Below are 21,462 nucleotides of genomic sequence, written 5' to 3'. Positions count from 1 at the left end.
TAAAACATAGGATGTTATTGCATTCTGAATTTGAAATCTTTCATATGTAAGCAACACTATTATCTTATGTTGACTAATATATCCATGATATGCTAATATCTGAACTAACAGAGTTAGTAGTCTATACCTGTACCATAAGGTCAATGTTCTGTTAGGATGCCATGTAATATATGGATGTGAACTCCTTATACCATCTCTGGGCTCCAAGGTACTCATATCTGAGATCAGTGTGATCTTTATGAACTGTCTAAAATCCATGATGCTTGATCAGTTTAAAATTTTATTTGACTTAAAACTCTGCTGGATTTTATTTCTGGAGATTCAGAAATACTTTAAATCCTTCCAGCAAATACTTCTGAGTCCTGAATTTGATTTCTTTATATAATTTAAATGTAAAGTAGGGATTATAATCTAGTTTTTTTTAAGATAAGCCTTTATACACCCTCTACTTAAAAAAAGCCAAAACAAAACAGTAAAGTATGTGTCCTCTAGTTAAAATCTGAGAAATAAGCTCAATTATCATTTTATTATTTTTCCTTTGCCTATTCTTCTTTTTATTGAACAAATAAGGAAGTTAAGAGAATTTTTCTCTGTCTGTTGGCCTTTAAGTCACCCTTCCAAACTGCCCTATTTTCCTTCTCTCTCTCTCTCTCTCTCTCTCTCTCTCTCTCTCTCTCTCTCTCTCACACACACACACACACACACACACACACACACACACACACACTTATGGAAAGACTTTCTTCCTATTCCTACACCCAATTCTTTATGAAAGTCATTTCTCACTGGACTCTTCTGTCACTTAACACACTAGATTGAAATTTTCAAACACCAGCCAAAGAAGATATAATTATGAGGTGGACAGAGACCTGATAACATCATTTGAATTCCTAGATACAACCTTGCTACATGCAGCTTCAGACTTTCCAAATTTTATAAGCCAATAAATTATTTTTTAAACTTAAAAAAAGAAGAAGAAATTTTCAAACACCAGTTCTGTCTCCCACTTGAGCCTAGATGAAACCCTTCGAAGGCCTGAGGCAGATATGGTTTACCCTTCCCTGTGTGAGTCAGTGAGATCAATATAACACAGAAATTTAAGAACTCATGATCAGGATGAAAAAAAGACGAATGAGCACTTGTTTAGTATTGTTCCAATGAAGAGATAAATTTCATGGTATAAGTTATAACTGAACTGAAGAATAGTTGGAGAAAGCTTATTGGAAAGATGGGAATTGAACCAGGCCTTGAAGGAAGGGAAATGAGGACTAATAGAGAGAAGCTTTAAGTTAGAGAAGCAAGAATAAGATGAGTTTCCAGGATAGCAGTCCCCATCCTGAACTAATAGAGTGGACTGTCGATGGGGAGCCTCAGGATATAGTATGGTCAGCATATTCCTCTCCCTGTACCAGCATCCCAAGTCTCCACCCCAAGCTCCAACTCCAGACCCAGTGACATAAACATACAGATCATTGCATTTACAATAGCTCTCCCCACCCCCTCATCTCCTCCAATCCTTAAAAGGAGAATGAGAATCATAACATTTCCTGTGTCCCAATGTGCTCATATTGCTGTATTCACCACCATACATATTCTTGGGGTTTTAGTTAAAGAATGCCATTTCCTATCCTGAACTGTTAATTCTTTCCTTAAACAAATGATCAGGAGACTTGTCGTTTTCTGTGCACAGTTGTGTTTTTCTTTCCAATCTAACCAGGTGTTGTCATTTCATTCATGAGCAGCTCCATGTCAACACATGTGGTGCCTATGTAGGTAATGCAAACAGATGTTTCTTTGTGTTGTCTTCATGAATGTGTGTGTGAGTGTATGTGTGTGTGTGTGTTTACATTTTCTCCAAGGGGTGGACTCATGACACCTGCTTCCTTCGGTCTCCAACACCCTCTCTAGTAGTGATTATGGCTGTAAAGACTGCCAGTAGGTGCTGTCGACTGAATTAACTTGAAAAGGGTTTTTCATAATATGATATAGTTAATCTGCCCTCAGAATGTAAACATTCTTTGTTTTAAAAGAGGGCAATGAAGTGAAAAATAAGTCTGTCTTTTAAAGAAGTTCTAGCAAGAAAGATTTTTCCAGTGTTAGTATCCCCCTTCCCTGCCAGAAAAGAAGTATGGCTATGACTTTTCACAATAGTAAACTATTTAAATGGATAAGACGGATACGATTTTTTCCTTTTAACTAATGGGTAAGAAGGTACTCCCACAGCCACCCTGCTTCGAGCATAACTTAATTCAGACTCTACCAAGAATAATACTGGGTATTATTGGAGCTTTACTTGAACCCATCTCTACCAGACACCTTAATTGAGAAATAATGGATTCTAAGTAGGGATTTTTTTCTACTTTGGGGAAGTTTCGGGATATAATGTTACATAAATGTAAAACACTTTATCATAAAATATTTCTGCTCTCCCCCCCCTTTTTTTTTTACCTAGAGGTGACTTTTCATATAAAGTCATTTGTCTCTAAGAAGGAAAATACTTTTTTAAAAAAAACTTATCCTAACCTTCTGTTTCCTTATGTATAAAATTAGAATATGAATACTTCTTACAGCATCGAGTTGTGGAGATAAAGCATGTAAAAGAAGAACACAGTCCTAACATATAGTAAGCATTCAATGGATGTTATAGATTTTTAGTTTTATTATATTTTGTAGTCTGTGTATGTTTGTATGGGTTGTCTATAAATACCCAATTGCTTATATAACCTCTAGGGCAGTGGTTCTCAACCTTGCTAATGCCGTGACCCTTTAATACAGTTCCTCATGTTGTGGTGACCCCCAACCATAAAATTATTTTCGTTGCTACTTCATAACTGTAATTTTGCTACTGTTAATGAATCATAATGTAAATACCTGTGTTTTCCGATGGTCTTAGCGACCCTGCTAGCGGTTCTCAACCTGTGGGTCAACCCACAGGTTCAGAACTGCTGCTGTAGAGCCTAAGAACATCGGAAAACACAGATATTTACGTTATTATTTATAACAGTAGCAAAATTACAGTTATGAAGTAGCAATGAAAATAATTTTATGGTTGGGGGGTCACCACAACATGAGGAACTGTATTAAAGGGTCACGGCATTAGAAAGGTTGAGAACGACTGCTCTAGGGTTTCTTTTTAGACTATTTTTGTTGTTGTTAATCCTCACCCGAGGATATTTTTTCCATTGTTTTTTAGAGATTGGAAGGAAGGGAGGAAAGGGGAGAGAAGGAGAGAGACAGAGAAACATTGATGTGAGAGAAACATCAATTGGTTGCCTCCCTCAAGTTCCCCAATCAGGGCCCAGGATCGAACCTGAAACTCAGGTGCATGCCCTTGACCAGGAATTGAATCTGCCACCCTTTGATGCTTGGGCTGATACTCTAACCACTGAGCAACATCAGCCAGGGCTCTTTTTAGACCAGGCGTCCTCTAACTATGGCCTGTGGGCCACATGCGGGTGTTTTTGCCGTTTTGTTTTTTTACTTCAAAATAAGATATGTGCAGTGTGCATAGGAATTTGTTCATAGTTTTCTTTTTTTAAACTATAGTCCGGCCCTCCAACAACGGTCTGAGGGACAGTGAACTGGCCCCCTGTTTAAAAAGTTTGAGGACCCCTGTTTTAGACTATTTGATAGTGAAAGGACTAATTAGATATAATTAGGATTAGATAATTTGTATTAACTGGTTAATTCATTATTTAGTACAAATTAGCTTAAAATACTGATTAGTAACATATATGTAAATATATCTATACATATAAAAAACCAGCAACCATAACGACCAGTCGCTATGATGCCACTGTGGCAAACCACTGGGCCCAATCAGAGAGTGGGGCCTGCCGGCCAACCTCGAAGCCCCTCCCCCCTGCCAGCCTGCCCCTGATTGGACTCTCCCACCCCAATCAAGAGCGGGCTACTGGCCAAACACCCCCTCCCTTCCCACCGGCCAGCCCCTCCCCACCACAATAGGCCCGCAGCCCCTCCCTCCTGGCTGGCCCGCCCCTGATCGCACCCGCCCACCCCAATAGGGGGGAGGGCTGGGCAATCAACCTCCTGCATCCCCTCCCCCTGGCCGTCCCACCCCTGATGGCACCCCCCACCCCAATAGGGGGCGGGGCTGGCCAGCCAACCTCCTGTTGGCCCCACCCCATATCAGCCCCCCACTTCATCAGGGGCAGGGCCGGCTGGCCAACCACCCACAGCCCCTCCCCCAGGCCCCTGGCCCCCCCGATCAGCACCCCCCACACCATTCGGGGGCAGGCCAGCCAGCCCACCACCCACAGCCCCTCCCCATGGCTGGCCCCGCCCCCAGTCATCCCTCCAATCCCAATTGAGGGTGGGGCCCACCGGCCAATTGCCCTCAGCCCCTTCCCCCAGCCGGCTCGGCCCTGATCAGCCCGATCAGGGCTGGCCGGCCAGCCAACCTCCTGCCATCTCCTCCTCCTGACAGGCCCAGCCATGATCCACCCCGATTGGGGCCGGGCCAGCCAGACCCCACCCATGCATGAATTCGTGCATGTGGCCTCTAGTATATAATAAATACATATCACAGAGATAGAAATAATTGGTTGATTGATTGACTTTGTAATCCAGGCTTAGGAGGCGAGGGGATAAGACGGGAATGCAGGGGAGGTTTTTCAGAGGAAAGGGGTTTCTTGTCCATGCTGAATTGTGAAATGCTGAGCCCATTAGAAATTAGCAGGATACGATGGGAGGGAGTGGCCTTAAGAGAACTGCGTGTTGCTTCACTAGTGTTGGAATGTGTATCTGGGTGGGCTGGGGTTGGGGTTACTGGGAAGAAACCAAAGAAGCCCAAGAGGTAAACTGGAGCCAGACCAGGGCTTGATAGGGAAGCCTGGTAAGGAGCTGGAATTTTATCCTGAGAGCGGTAGGGAACCCCTGACTGTTACTTTGTAAAGCAGGGGAGTGAGAAGATGAGATATGCGCGTTAGAGAAAGTATGGCACTGCCTTTGTGAAGAATAAACTGGAGGGGCCAGAAGAGGGCAGGAAGCCAGGAAGGAGGCTGTCACAACCTCCCCCTCCCCCCCCTCCCCCCCATGCTGCTGGTGGCCTGGACCAACCATTAGCCACTCTCTGTGCCTGCATCCTACATGAAGGCAGGCAGGCAGCCTGCAGGTCTGATTCTGCTGGTGAGAAATCTGTATTGCCTGAGGCTGGTTCTCTAGTATGAACACCTCTCCCTGAAGTTAGATCCTTTGGAAGTTGCTTTGCCTCCTGGGCAGCTGAGTGCCGTTAAATGCCTGCTCAGCATACTAAACGGAATGGAATCCAGCCCCAGTCAGCCAGTAAATGAGTATAACTTATGTTGGATTCCAGCTAATGTGCAGGCTTGGAAGTAGCATGAAGTCTGGGCAGTCACTGGGGTGCCATTTGGAGCACTGAGCTGTGATTTACTTGGTCATATCTCGGTGGCCTGCATGTGCCAATATAGCTTCCATGGTCTTTTCTACCCTGTTCCAGGGAATAACTTATGGAATGAAAACATCCATTTTTAAAATGTATTTTCTATATCTTGTTCATTTTCTTGGTGGATAGGGATTTTTGAGGTCAGTATTTATTGTTAGAAAATGTGTAGTACAAATTAAAGTAGCAAGTCATAACCTAAAAATGGGGAGTTTAAATGCATTTACAAGTCATAACTCAAAGTAATTTTTCCTTTCAAATGTATAAAATAGTTAAAGTTTATTAAAAAAGCGTTGATAGTCACACTCCTATTCAAAAAAAATAATATTCTCAAGGAATTTTAAAAAGCCATTGTAAGTTTGTTTATGGATAATATATTAATTGTTCACTGATATGTAAATACATGATGAGTCATATGCTCATGAGGTTCAATGCTTATAAAAACAAAACAAAACTGATGTTATCCTGGTAAGTCCTGTGAGGTCCAAGACTATGACTTAGTCATCTTTTTATCCCCATGTAATTATCACCATGAGCCCAGTGTTTAATACGATTAAGAAGAATGAGATTGCCACATGAAAATGAACATTAATAGGGGATCTTATCTCTCAAGGCCCTGATGTTCGTGGTGGCATACATTTTAGCAGCGAGAGAGCTTTCTGCTTATCTGTGATGGGTGGGTGTGCTGGGAATTTTGAACAGTATTCTTGAAAAGATACAAATGAAAAGATAATCCTCAAATATGAGTCTGTGTGATAACTAAATTTAAAACAATCTTAGGAATTATTTTCCCTTCTTAATTAAAATAACAAATCTTTGGACTGAGTTTTCAAAGTTCAGAGATGCTTGATAAGTAGGAAAAGAATTTTAGATATGCAAAGAGATTAAGTAATGTTTATCTAGTTTGGGAAAGTAAAAAGAGAGAAAAGATTCATAAATACAGTGGAGAATGTTAGAAATGTTTGCTGGAATAAATAATAACAGTTCCTAACATTTGTTGATACTGTAGATTATTGACTGTGCTCTCCAAAACATTACCTCATTTGATCTGTTTTAGAAACCCTATGAAGTAGAGTTTTTGCCAATAGGGAGATTATGTCTTAGAGGGATTAGGTGATTTGTCCAAAATCCAAACAGCTCATAAGTGATCAACTGGAAACTTTGTTTTCTGGCTCTTAAGCCAGCACTTAAATGTTCAGTAGCAAGTAAATAATTGGCATATAGTGGTTACTACATCATATCTGGGGCATCTGTGAATAGCTCATTCACATTGAGCTTTCTCATTGAACTGCCAACACATTTATTGCCTATACCGTCATTTGCCATAAAAATTTCATTTTTTTAAATGGTTTTTCTATTGACAGAAACAACACAGCTCTGAGTAGAAAATTTAAAAATATACATTGGCTTTATGAATATTATGTGACCAATGATTGTACCTCTCCTGAGATTCCTGTGGTTTTAAAAATGTCTTGTGCTTTTAGACACAGACGACAATGACGCTTACCTGGGGGAAGGGCGTTAAGGGGGTAGTAAAAGGTAACGGGGGTCAAATATATGGTGACAAAAGATTATTTAAGTTTGGGTGGTGTGCACACAATGCAATATACAGATCATGTATCATAGAATTGTACACTGAAATCTACACTAATAAAAGAGTAAGATGCAAATTGACCATACCTTTGTGATGCCCACCAGCCAGTCAGGAGTGAGTATGCAAACTTACCCAACAAAGATGGTGGGTTAATTGGCATACGCAGGCACCGAGCAGCCAGGGGCAGGGCGGGACACTTGCATCATCACCATGGTGATGATGCAGGCGTTCCGCACCACCCCAGCGGCTCTGGGCCTCTGGGCAGCATGGGAAGGTGGAAAGGCAGCTCCAGCAGGAACAAAAGCGGTGCTGGCAGCCAGGGGAAGGAAGGCCCATTCTTTCAGGAGTCTTTGTGCATCAGGCCTCTAGTCTATGTATAATCATATTAACTAATGCCAACCCAATAAATTTAATTTAAAAAAATGTTTTATATGTTTAAAAATATTTCCAATGAGATCACCAAAAATATTTTTGCTTTTAGTGTTTACTTTAGCAAAATAGTATGAAAATTTTTCACCATGTCATTGAATGCCATTATAACACCATTCAAATAGCTTCATAGGGTTCTGTTTTCTTGTTAACACCTATGACAAACTTGGGGATACTTTCTATGTTCGATTATTAGGAATAACACTGAAGAACGTCTTTGCTATCTCTTTGCATAAATCCATATTTATTTCTTAGGGTAAATATCTGGCAATAAAATTTCTGGGTTAAATGGTATACAAAATTTCTTTTTGTTTTAAATATTTTTATTGATTTTAGAGAGGAAGGGAGAGGGAAAGAGAGAGAGACATATCAATGAAGAGAGAGAATCATTGATCGGCTGCTTCCTGCATGCCCCACACTGGGGATTGAGCCCGCAACCTGGGCATGTGCCCTGACGCGGAATTGAACCATGTCCTCCTGGTTCATAGGTCAATGTTCAACCACTGAGCCACTCTAGCTGGGGCCAAAATTTCTTTTTCTTAAGTATATGTTTTTATTGATTTTAGCGAGGAAGAGAGAAGGGGAGGGAAGAAAGGAGCGGGGGAGAGAGAGAGACATTGATCAGTTGCCTCCTGTATGCTTCTAGACTGGGGACTGAACCCACAACTTGGGCATGTGCCCTGACCAGGAATCGAACCAGAGATCTTTCGGTGCACAAAACGATGCTCAACCAACTGAACCACACTGACCAAGGGCCAACATTTCTTAATCATTGACCAAATAGCTCAATAGAATGCATTTGCCTATTTAAATTCCCATTTTGCAGTGTATAAATGCCCTCTTATAAAACTGCTAATCCCTGATCTTGTCATTTCCAAAATCTTTGTCAGTATGATCTTGAAATTAGTATATTGTTGCTTTGTATAATTTAACAGGAGGATAGGAAATAAAGTGAGGGACAGAACTAAGATTTGCTCTTAGGTTTATATCCTGCATAGCGCTTACTGTTTATTGTTGAACATGCGTAGACATTCAACACATAGAATGTTACCTAGCACATCCTATATAATAAAAGTCTAATATGCTAAGTGTCTGGTTATCCATTTGGCCATTCAATCAAAGCATAATATGCTAATGATATACTAAGGCAGCTCAACTGCTCACTATAACATGCACTGACCATCAGAGGGCAGATAGTTGACTGGTAGGTTAGCTTGCTGCTGGGGTCTGGCCCATCAGGACTGAGTGAGATGGGCTGGACATGCCATGGAGCCTTCCTCCAGTTCCTCCCCTGCTGGCCAACCTCCCATGTCCCTCCCTGGCTCTGATCATGCACCATTGGGGTCCTTCGGCCTGGCCGGCACCCTCTCGCAATTTTGGGACCCTTCAGGGGATGTCAGCTGGTTCGGCCCGACGGCGGAATGACTCATCGCTATGATGTACACTGACCACCAGGGGTCAGATGCTCAGCACAGTCGCTGCCCCCTGGTAGTCAATGCACTCTTACAGGGGGAGCACCGCTCAGCCAGAAGCCGGGCTCACAGCTGGCAAGCACAGCAGTGGTGGCGGGAGCCTCTCCTGCCTCCATGGCAGTTGGACATCCCCCAAGGGCTCCCGGATTGCGAGAGGGTGCAGGCCAGGCTGAGGGACCCTCCGAGTGCACGAATTTCGTGCACTGGGCCTCTAGTGTAATAATAAAGCATTGGTCATATTCCTTTCTGACCTCTGTTTTATCAAATACTTCAAGTGCTACCTTTCATTCTTCTGTGAAATGAAATAGTCAACTTTTTCAGTGGGCTGTTAGGATAAGTATAAGCACTTTAAGTTATTGGAAGTAACAACTTAGTTTTTGAACTTGCAGGAACTCTTAAGATCATCTAATCTTGTCCTGTCATTTTACTAAGCATACTTAATGTGAAGATGGGAAAAGTCCTGTTGTGTTTTGCTAATTGAAATGGAAAGCTCAGTGTCTCATAGTTTGGCACAAATGTATAATTTCATCAGTAGTTTACATGGATTATTCATTCATCACAAATGTAAACCTCCTTACTTTTTAAATCTTTGTAATCTGGTAAAACTAAAATTGTCAACCATTTTAAGAAACTGCAATTTTAGCCATGTCAATGGGTTCTGGTTCTGAAGAGAAACCAAATACATTTGCAGTGAACTCCAATTCTGCCTTGTCTAAGTAATAATTTCCTATAGGCACATGATTCTACGAAGCTTAGCCTATTTCTTTTCATTTTGTTTTAGGTAGCAGTTTTACAACATCATCAGGATTATATACAGGAAATAATTCACTCACAAATTCCTCTGGATTTAACAGTTCACAGCAGGTAATTTTAAAAGCCTATTTAACTTCTGAAATTTTTAAAATGCACAGATGATTTTCTTATATGAAAAAAGATGTGTTTATCGTACACTATAAGTGAGAGCTTTTCTAAGCCTTTTAATAGTTTTTTTTTCTTCTTTGAATATTTCTTTAATAGTCTTACATGGTGAGTTGTTTGGTTTGGGGGTTGGTTTCATTTTACCTAGTAATGCATCATGGCACATAGAAGACATGGGAAGAGTGTTCTGGTCTTACATAAAATTCATTTGTAAGTCTGAGCACTTCAGTCAATGGTGTTTTGTGTGTTCCTATGTAAATTCAGAAACACAGCTTTATTTGCAATATAAGAAATAAGCAGCCATATTTTTTGACAGATGATTTTTTCATGGTTTGATTTGCTAGGACTATCCGTCTTACCCCAGTTTCGGCCAGGGCCAGTACGCACAGTATTATAACAGCTCACCGTATCCAGCGCATTATATGACGAGCAGCAACACCAGCCCCACCACGCCTTCGACAAATGCCACCTACCAGCTTCAAGAACCACCATCTGGCATCACCAGCCAGGCAGTTACAGATCCCGCAGCAGGTAATTATGCTCGTTTTGTTGGCTCTGCAGGCTATATTTCTGGTGGTTTAAATGCATTTTTCCACAGTCATATAGTCATGCAGTGGTTGCAGGGTTTTGGCAAATTTGGGCAAGCCTACAGATAAATCAAGCAGCATGAGCGTGGCATTGGCTTTCTACTAAAATATTTAAACAAATAAAAGTATGTGAACTTCAAAAGCACATGAAAAGGAGATTTTATTTAATTATAAATATACAATTTTCAAGATTTATATAGCTTCTTACATGCATGATTATAAGTAGTTATAATTCTTAACTATGATTATAAATAATTTGCTGACATTGAAAATGAAAATAAATGTCATCACCTTGAGATTAATGTTTATCATCATTAAATATTTAATGTTTTTCAAGAAATCAAATAGCATCAAAGGGTTGGTGATGGGAAACTGATCCCCTGGCCAACCCATTCCCACTCATGCAGGCTGTGAAATGGATAACAGCGTGTCAAAGTGAGGCATTTTCTGGGCAGCCTTGACGGGCCCTCTCCGTTCGTGGAAGTTTTCCTGCTATGGTTTTGATACTTCTTCATGCTCGCCTTAACATTTTTTAATGTAATCTCTCCTTTCATGGATTACGAGTGAGCTCTTACCTGCCAAGAGTCAGAGAGGGTTCTTCCTTTGCCTTTTATTCCTGGAGCCGACGCCCACCCTGTTGCTACCAGTCAGGGGAAATGGTCTTATATGGAAAGACTCGCTTTTATGATAATTTGATCAGAAGGTTAATTCTGGGTGGTTATCCTATTCATGAAAAAACAAAATAAGGTTTTAGTTAATAGATGCTAATTTAAATTTTGACTATAGGTTTATTCTGTAAGTGTTAGCAGGCGACCCCCACAAAAAAAACAACATCTTTACATTTTGTGTTCTACCTTTTCTCTTAAATGCATGCCAACTCGGTTTATTCCAGAGTAAGCAGTTAAATCTGTGTCCCTAAACTGTGTTCCAGCTCACTGCAAATACTCACTTCTGATGCACGTCCCAACTCTAAACATTTTTATCTTTGGTCATCACTTTATTTTTTAAAAATCTAGTTTGATATTCTTCACCCACTCCACATGTGTAAATAACAGTTTTCATAGAGCCTCGTATACATGTCTCTTCTGTCTTTTAATTAGATTCCACATCTATGTAATCTCACTCAGGATAAACTTCGTTATAAAAGGTACTGAATTTAATGTAGCTATTATTGTAGAGTTTTCTACCCTACTTTCATAAACTTCATGAGGGAAGATAAGGGCTTGTCCCAAATTTAGGGAGTTCTCGTGTTTTCACATGAACCCCCTGGGTCATGCAAGAACTTGAGGACTAAAAGGGGTCTTGAAATCTTGTAATGAAGATTGTTGTGTGACTGAGAAGTAGAAAAACTCTAGGATCTGTGGGATATCAGGATGAAAAAAGGAGAAGGCAGAATAATTATACTCGATTCATGGCATTTTGGTTTGTGAAAAGTACAGCATACTAGTAAAACAATCTGGTGGAGATTTAATTATGCGTTTTAAATTAAGGTTGATTAGAGCTTTATAGGAAAAACAATTTAGTCATATCATGAGTTTGTCTCTGAAATTGGACACTGTTTTAAGTGAATCTTATTTATGAAAGGGATGCCATGAAAAGAGTGGGTGTGACTCATGCCACTAGGGAAACAATGCAGAATTATCACTTTCTAAAGGTATGATATGATTTTAAGATTGAATGATCTATTTTAAGTTTTATATTAATAAACACTTAGTGTTTTAGGTCCTTATTTCAATTTCAGTATCTTTATGGCTACAGAATAGGAATTAATTGAACTGGGGAGAAAATAATATTTTTCAGATTTCTTGTGTTTACCACTTCCCACTGAAATGAATATGTATGGTTAAGCCTTTCTTGTGTTGCATAGTTAGAAATGGAAAGTTCAGTGAGTTTCCACATTGAAAAAGAAATGTGGATTACTCTAAAAAAATTCAAGGAATATTTAGTCTGGGTTTTTTTCACATTTGCGGTAAGCCTCAGTTTTTTGGCGCTAACCTCCCTTTCTTACTAATCATATATAGGGTTGCAGACTTGTCCTTCTTGATTAAAAGGAAATTTTGTTGTTAAAGTACATTAATTTAATTAAAGAATTAGAAGGAGATATTTATTACACATAACCTAATGTCTTTGTTTTAAGATAGAGATAAAAATACTTGAAATAATGTTTATTTTTGTTGAAATAATTTCAAGTGTTTTTTCTTTTATTTTTAACCCATCTAGTGGCTTTAAAGTCAGTATTCTAATGCTTGAAAGTTAGACTCTAGCCATTATCTGATCTTATGTATGACCAGGATGCTGTCTTTCAGTTTCATGGAATTGTGCAGTACAGATAAACACATACTTATGGCATCTGTTATTGTATTGTTCACAGAATCATTATGTCAGAATGAACATATAAAGATAACCTTCAGGGCAAACATGTAAGGACTCATTTGTTTATCTTATTGTGCATTTTTAAAGCTATATGAAGAATATGTATCTTTTAAGTACATGACATTATGCAGTGTTACTTATAAATGTGAACCTACTCATGAATCTTAAGCTCAAAAATTATTGTACTGTGTTTATAACTAAATCTGAAAGCTATCTTCTCCCTTGGAAAGGCCAGTCTAATACATTAAAATTACATCCTCTCTAATAAAACGGTAATATGCAAATTAACCATCACTCCGCTACATAAGCCAGCCCACCAGCCAAGCCACGCCCACCAACCAATCAGGGTGAGTATGCAAATTAACCCCAATCCAAGATGGCTACAGCCACAGTGAGCAAGGTTTCCTAGGTAACAGAGGAAGCCAAGCTTTCCATAGCCGTTGCAGGCCTAAGCCTCCACTCAAGCTACAAAGTTTCAATTATAGAAGGTAAACAAATTCAAACAAAGGGCGGCAGAATGGCCGAAACCGGTTTGGCTCAGTGGATAGAGTGTCGGCCTGCGGACTCAAGGGTCCCGGGTTCGATTCCGGTCGGGGGCATGTGCCTTGGTTGCGGGCACGTCCCCAGTGGGGGGTGTGCAGGAGGCAGCTGATCGATGTTTCTCTCTCATCGATGTTTCTGGCTCTCTATCCCTCTCTCTTCCTCTCTGTAGAAAATCAGTGAAATATATTTAAAAAAAAAAAAAAGGCGGCAGAATGGAGCTTGAGAGAGCAGGCCAGGGTTGCCGGCGGCAACAGGGGAAGCAAAGCTTTCCGCACACCCTGGCCGGGCTCACCCGCTTAAGGCTACAAAGTTTCAATTGTAGAAGGTGAATTAGCTGCCACAGAGATGGCTGCCACCCCGGAGGGAGCAGCAGGCTTGGCTCCGCTCCAGGCTACAAAGTTTCAATTGTAGAAGGAAAATAAATTCCAGATACCAGGGCCTCCCCTTGGGTTGCCAGGGGGCGTGGCCAGCCTGCAAACCACCACAGGCCCCTCACTCAGGCCGCCCCACGCCCCAAGGGAACCCCCACCCTGATCAGGGACACCCTTCAGGGCAAACCAGCTGGCCCCCACCCGTGCACCAGGCCTCTATCCTATCTAATAAAAGAGTAATATGCAGATTGATCATCACTGCAACACACAATATAGCTGCCCCCATGTGGTCAAAGATCCTGCCCCCATGTGGACACAAGATGGCCACTACAAGATGGCCAGCAGGAGAGGGCAGTTGGGAGGCACCCGGCCTGCAAGGGAGGGCAGTTGGAGGTGATCAACCCTGCAGGAGAGGGCAGTTAGGGGTGACCAGGCTGGCAGAGGAGGGAAGTTGGGGGCAAACAGGCTGGCAGAGGGGCAGTTAGGCATCAATCAGGCTGGCAGCGGAGTGGTTAGGGGGTGATCAGGCTGGCAGGCAGAAGCGGTTAGGGGCAATCAGGAAGGCAGGCAGGCAAGCAGTTGGGAGCCAGCAGTCCTGGATTGTGAGAGGGATGTCCGGCTGCCCGTTTAGGCCCGATCCCACCAGGATCGGGCCTAAACGGGCTGCCTGACATCCCTCCAGGAGTCCCAGATTGGAGAGGGTACAGGCTGGGATGAGGGACAACCCCCCGCCGTGCACGAATTTCGTGCACCGGGCTTCTAGTAACAAATATAAAAGTTTAATCTCAAATATTAAATTCATTTTAAAAACGAAAAACAATGCATTTGCATTCATTTTTGTTTATTTTTTATTGATATGTAATTGACATATAACATTATATTAGCTTTGGGTATACAGGATGATGATTTGATATTTGCATAGACTGTGAAATGATCACAGTCTAGTTAACATCCAGGATTACACATAGCTACAAATATATTTTTTCTTGTAATGAGAACTTTTAAGACCTAGTTTCTTATCAACTTTCAAATCTTTTGCATTCACTTAAAAATGTGTTTGATAGCTATGTTTTGACTATCTTAATAAAATTTACATCATATGAAAATATATACAGCATCTGAAAATATATAAGAATCTGTCTACCTTGAGAAATACAGTGAGGTTTATCATTCAGCAACATTTTAATTTATTTATTAGGTTCAAGAAAGTCATGCTTACTTTCCAACTAGAAATGCCTGCCTCCACCTCCCAATTGAAGGATATTTTGGTTGCTTCCAATTTGGACAATTATAATATAAAGCTACTAAAAACATTGGTGTACAGGCTTTTGTATGGACATAAGTTTTAGTTCATTTGGGTAAATACCCAGGAGTGTGATTGGTGGATTGTATGGTAGTAGTGTTTCGTTTTATAAGAAACTGCCAAATGGTCTTCCAAAGCGGCTGCACCATTTTGGGTTCCCACCCGCGAAAGAAGGAGAGTTCCTCTTGTTCCACATCCTTGCCAGCATTTGATGTTGTCACTGTGTCACATTTTGGCCATGCTAATGGGTGTGGAGTAGCATCTAGGTGTTTGAATTTGCATTTTCCTAATGAAATATGATGAGTATCTTTTCATATGCTTATTTACCATCTGTTTATCTTCTTGGTGAGGTGTCTATTCAGACCTTTTGCCCACTTTTTAATCAGGTTGTTTGTTTTCTAATTGTTGAGTTTTAAGAGTTCTTAATACAAGTCCTTTATCAGATATACATTTTGCAAGTACTTTCTCCCAGTCTGTGGCTTTTCTTTCCATTCTTTTAACAGTATCTTTTGCAGAGCAGGTTTTAATTTGAAGTGTAACTTATGAATTTTTCTTTCATGAAACATGCTTTTGGTTTGTATCTAAAAATCTTACTGCCGTGCCATAGGTTTTCTCCTACATTATCATCTAGAAATGTCATGGTTTTTGCATTTTACATGTAGGTCTCTGATCCATTTTGAGTTAATTTTTGTGAAAAGTATAAGGTAAACGTCTAGATTCACTTTTTGCATGTGGATACCCAGTTGTCGTAGCATCAATTGTTGAAAAGCCTATTTTTACTCCATTGAAGTGCCTTTACTCCTTTGTCAAAGATCAGTGGACGATACTTGTGTGGGTCTATTTCTCAGCTCTCTATTCTGTTGCATTGATCTATATCTATCCTTTCACCAGTACTACATGGTCTTAATTACTGCATCTTCATAGTAAGTCTTTAAGTTGGGTAGTGCCAGTCCTTCTTCAATATTGTGTTGGCTACTGTGGGTCTTTTGCATATATATACTTTAGAATCAGCTTAACAATATCGACCATGAAACTGGGACTTTGATTAGAATTGCATTGAATCTGTACAGCAAGTTGGGAAGAACTGACAATATGGAATATTGACAATATTGAGTCTTCCTATCCATGTAGACGGAATGTTTTTCCATTAACTTATATTTTTATTTTTCTCATCAGTTTCACAGTTTTTCTTATATGGATTTTGTATTTATTTTTTAGATTTATATTTCTCTTTTGTATACTAGTATAAATGGTGTGTGTTTTTAATTTCAAATTCCAATTGTTCATTCAAGGTATATGGGAAAGTAATTGACTTTTGTATATTATCCTTATACCCTGCAACCTTTCTATGATAACTTATTAGTTCTAGAAGGTTTGTTGTTGTTGTTGTTGTTGATTCTTTGGTATTTTTTACATAGACAGTCATGCCATCTGTGAACAAAGACAGTTTTGTGCCTTTTTTCCCAGTCTGAATACCTTTTCTTTCCTTTCTTATCTAATTGCATTAGCCAGGACTTCCTGTACAATGTCGAATGGAAGTGGCAAGAGGAGGCATCCTTGCCTTATTCCTGATCTTAGAGAGGAAATGTCAAATTTTTCACCATTAAGTATGATGTTAGCTGTAGGTTCTTTATAGATGTGTGTTGTTGTTTTTTTATATCAACTTAAGGAAGTTCCTTTCTAGTCCTAGTTTGCTGAGAGTTCATATCAAGAATGCCTTTTCTATATCAGATGATATGATCATATGATTTTTCTTCTTTAGCCTGTTGACGTAATGAATTACATTAATTGATGTTCAAATGTTGAGCCAGCTTTTCATACTTGGAATAAATCCCACCTGGTCATGATGTATAATTCTTCGTATACATTGTTGGGTTTCATTCTGCTAATACTGTATTAAGGATATTTGCATCTGTGTTCATGAGAGATATTGGTCTGTAGTTTTCATTTCTTGTAATGTATTTTTCTGGTTTTGCTATTGGGGTAATGCTGACTGCATAGACTAAGTTAAGAAATGTTTCCTTTGCTTCTGTTTTGTGGAACAGATGGTAGAAAATTTGTATTATTTGTTCGCTAAATGCTTAGTGGAAATCCCCAGTGAACCCAGCTAGGCCTAGTCCTTTATGTTTTAGAAAGTTAAGTATTGATTTCATTTTTTAAATAGATAGGCCTACTGGTATTCAGATTTTCTGTTTCTCCTTGTGTGAGTCTTAGTAGATTGTCTTTCCAGGAATGGTCCTTATCATCTATGTTATAAAATGAGAATTACGCCATAATATTCCTTTATTAGCCTTTTAGTGTCTATGGGATTGCTACTGATAGCCCCTACCATTTCAGTATTAATATTCATTCACAATATTCTTCCTTTTGTATTGGTTAGCCTAGCTATAAATTTTATTGATCTTGTAAAAGAGCCAACTTTTTGTGATTTTTCTCTATTGTTTTTGTTATCTCAATTTTATTGAATTTTCTGCTTTTTATTATTTCTTCTGGTTACTTTTTATTTAATTTGCTTTTCTTTTTCTAGTTTTCTAAGGCTTAAAGCTTAGAGTATTGATTTTAATTTTTTTCTAATATGTGCATTTAATGCTTTAAAATTCTCTCTAAGCACTGGATTTGTTGCATCCCACAAAATTTGATAGGTAAATTTTTCTTTTTCATTTATTTTGAAATATTTTTATTTTCATTATCATTAAAACGTTCCTTTTTAAAGAGGTATAACATTTATTGAAAAAATCTTAGAAATTTGATGATGTACAGTATATATAATTTGTGACAACAGCCCAGTTATTCATATTTTCCAATTAAATGACTTTGTATTGTTAGAGAATGTGATTAGTTTCTGAGTATTCCATTCAAATCCCACAATCTAAAATAGAAAATTTTGGTCAGAATCAACTCTTTTTTTCTTCTTATTTAAATCTAAGACTGTAAAGCAATATCCAAATTAAATGCATGATTATTTTAATTTTTAAATGATGGACTTCATTTAAAAATTTTTTCAAGCCTGACTGGTTTGGCTCAGTGGATAGAGCGTTGGCCTGCGGACTGAGGGGTCCCAGGTTCGATTCCGGTCAAGGGCATGTACCTTGGTTGTGGGCACATCCCTAGCGGGGGATGTGCAGGAGGCAGCTAATCGATGTTTCTCTCTCATCGATGTTTCTAACTCTCTATCCTTCTCCCTTCCTCTCTGTAAAAAATCAATAAAATATATTTAAAAAAAAAAAAAAAATTTTTTTCAAAACAAAAAATTATTTTAAATTTCTTTTTTAAAAGTAATTAAATTTATTGGGGTGACATTGATTAATAAAATTATATAGATTTTATGTGTACAATTCTATAATATATCATCTGTATATTGCATTGTGTGTTCATAATTCTTCTTTACAAAATCAATTATTGTTTTCTATGTTTAAAAACATATAAACATTTAAAAAAGAAAAGAACATTATAGGATATTTTATTTTTGTGCTACTATCTAAACATACCTTATCTCTTAGCCACTGATGTTTAAAGAGTATGTTATTTCCTTGTACTCAACCCTAAAATCTTAAGGCATGTTATTCCAACATGACTAAATAAACTTCTTTTCAAAAGAGTGATAAAAAATAATTTTAACACTTGAAAGTAATTATCATGAAATAATTGTTTTCTAAAAAGAGTACCTAAGCCATTTAAAAAAATATATTGTATCATATGATTCATATATGTATAATCAAAATATGAACACTCATTTGTAATTCAATTACTGTACTATATTTAAATAATTTGGCTTGAAAAGATTTCTTAACTAAAATCTCTTAGAACATTGCATAATAATTAGGACAGCTATCATCATCATCATCATATTTAGAAAAAATACAATTATTGTGTTTAGAGGCTTATGTTACATTCCTTGCAATCTTACTACATACCCATGAGGTAGGTATTATTTGTTCCCATTTTACAGATGAGGGAAACTTGACACATAGCTCTTAAATGCTCAGTAAATGTTAGGCAGCATTAAGTTAATCAAGAATTTTGAGGCCAAATACAAAGCATGGGGGAGAGGTGGGAGAGGGGAAGAGAGAAAGAGTAAATGATAAATAAAACATTTCAGGTTACGGTGAAATAAAAAGCAATTTTATTTATTAGTAATGAGTTTTAGTGCAGATACCGTAGAAAGGTTAATTTTTCATCCAATTAGTTCATTTGAATTCCTTACAAAAACTTGCTGTTGAAATGTACCTTTTCATGCTCTGACTGCATGCAGACGATTTACTGGTGAAGGTGATGTACAGGAATCTTGCCAATATTGAATTTCAGTGACAGAGGAAAAGTCAGTATAAGAGGGAATTCAATATGCATGGGAAACCATTTGTTCCCTCTGCTTCTTTGATCCTTGCCAAGGCCCCCGAAAGTAGAGCGGAGCGCCTGAAAACAGGGGAACATTCTTGTGCAAGGTTGGAGAATGCTGAGCTCTCACAGGAAATCAGTGTGACAGGCTGAAAAACTAAACTGCCCGCGACTTCCCTGTAAGTGCAAGGAATTTGGGCCACATCTAGACTACCTAGCACGCCTGTGTCTCCCCTGTAGGAATGATCCTGAAGTTTGCAATAGCAGGCACCAGGCGTCCTGCGTTTTGCAGCGTGAGTGGTTTTGAACATCTCTAGGCCATACTTGCTCCTTTTCACAGATGCCCCTTGGACTTTGGAGAAGTTTGCGATTTGTCCAGCTCAAAAATAAACTATTTGAGTGAAACCATTTTCACGCACATGTTGGAAACATTTGTCAGCCAAACAAAGATTTGTATCTAAAATAGCCGGGCTATTAAGACGTGAGAAAACAAAACAGATGTTTGTTTGGGGTTGTTGAGTTGGTTTGTCTTGATGGTGTTTGTTTTCTTTCTTTTTTTCTCTCCCCAGAGGATTAATGAGATTATAAAGTTCTTGGAAATAAAGTTCATTCTTTGTTTTATATTGTCAGAAAGCAATAAAAATGAGTTTTCTTACCTTTGAAATCTGGACTGTATTTCCAAGAAGTAAAACAATCAGTGTTTTAGCATTTTCCCATTTTGTGCCTCATGACAGGGTTGAGTAATTTTTTTCAGTTAGTTAGCTGGAAGTCATGATGCCTTATAGCATCAAATTAATATAGTTGGATTCTAGTATGTAATTCTTTCTTATATTTATATATAACATATGACTTGTACATGTCATAAATGATCAAAATAAAAAGGTGTATATTTTTCAGCTAATGAAATTAGTTTACTAACTCTCCTAAACATTTATTATTTTGTCTTTTTTTAATAGCTAATTGATTTATTGTTTCTGCAAAGTATTAAGTGTCTTATGGAGCCAACACAGATCATTGTAATATGTTCCCGTGTTTAAGTTGGAGGACCTCAGCACTGACTGATTCGGTTTTTTAATTCAAGATGGTTGGGAAGAGAACCTAGTTATCTGTGTTTGCCTTCCCTCTATCTCATTTAATTGGGATTGGATGGTTTGGTGGATGAGTTTTGGATTAACTTTTAAAACAAGGTAGGATTGATGAACTAATGGCTACCAATTTTATCCCCTGCTTGAGAGCCACAAAAAAATTAAGTTTACTGAATATTTTTTTTTAATTTACTGGAGGATAACACATGAGCCTGGGACAGAAGTACAAAAGTACATAAGGGTTTACAGAAAAGAATGAAATTCTCTTCCTCTTCTGTACCTCGTTTCTTTCAGCAGTTTCTTGTGAAACTATCTTCCAAGGATATACTTTGCTTACATAAACATATACGTAGCACCTTCCCTGGCCACTTTTTTTTACATGCAAGTATATAAACTTTTTATTATTTTTTTCCTTAAAGTAGAATACTATATATGTACTATTCTATACCCTTGTTTTTTGACTTAACAATATATAGAGAAAAATTCAATAAGTATTTTTGTTTGGATATTATATTCAAGTATAATAGTAGCTAATTTTTTTTTTTTCAGTGCTTACTACGCTCCAGAGCATTCTAAGCATCACTCATTAATGAACGTAGCTCATTCCCACACAGGTCCACAAAATAGGCAGTGTCATCATTTGACTCTTGGCTCCTGACAATCATTGTCCCCATTTTACAGATGGGGAAGCTAAGGAGAGGTCCATGACAGCCCTGGGACTTAACCTCCAGAGGCTTGGCTTCACACCTGAGTTCTTGATCAGGAAAGCATGCCACTTCTTGAAACCACTGTGTCTGAAGGTTCAAACAAGCAGAAATATGAAAGTGTAAATAAATGAGTTGTGAAATGTAGTAGCTACCTGGTATTCATTCTCTTTAATCATTCATAGCAGCCAGCAGGGCATATATTAGGAGGGATTTGGTTAAATATGTGTTAAGTGAATGATCTCTATTTGCTGCTGAAACATGTAGGTCCGGAATTCTAGAGAAGTGGTGTGTAGGATAATGAAGGTTATCTTGTACTGTAAGTT

The 21,462-nt window shown here is 38.6% G+C and overlaps 1 protein-coding gene across 8 annotated transcripts in view; it reads left to right on the top strand.

The window, feature by feature from the left end:
* Positions 1–21,462, top strand: part of EYA1 (EYA transcriptional coactivator and phosphatase 1) — a gene marked incomplete at both ends in the record, with an annotated part of 284,113 nt that overhangs the window by 182,106 nt on the left and 80,545 nt on the right. For all 8 annotated transcript variants that reach the window (XM_079796672.1, XM_079796671.1, XM_079796667.1 and 5 more), the window contains 2 exons: positions 9,703–9,781; positions 10,180–10,366. In XM_079796672.1, the coding sequence (XP_079652798.1) occupies positions 9,703–9,781; positions 10,180–10,366 (266 nt within the window). The remainder of the gene's footprint in view (positions 1–9,702; positions 9,782–10,179; positions 10,367–21,462) is intronic.

The sequence above is a fragment of the Cnephaeus nilssonii genome, assembly GCF_951640355.1.
Source record: "Cnephaeus nilssonii genome assembly, chromosome: 18".
In the NCBI taxonomy this organism is placed as follows: Eukaryota; Metazoa; Chordata; class Mammalia; order Chiroptera; family Vespertilionidae; genus Cnephaeus; species Cnephaeus nilssonii.
Note: the sequence above shows the minus strand (reverse complement) of the source record. Positions and strands in the feature narration are given on the sequence as shown.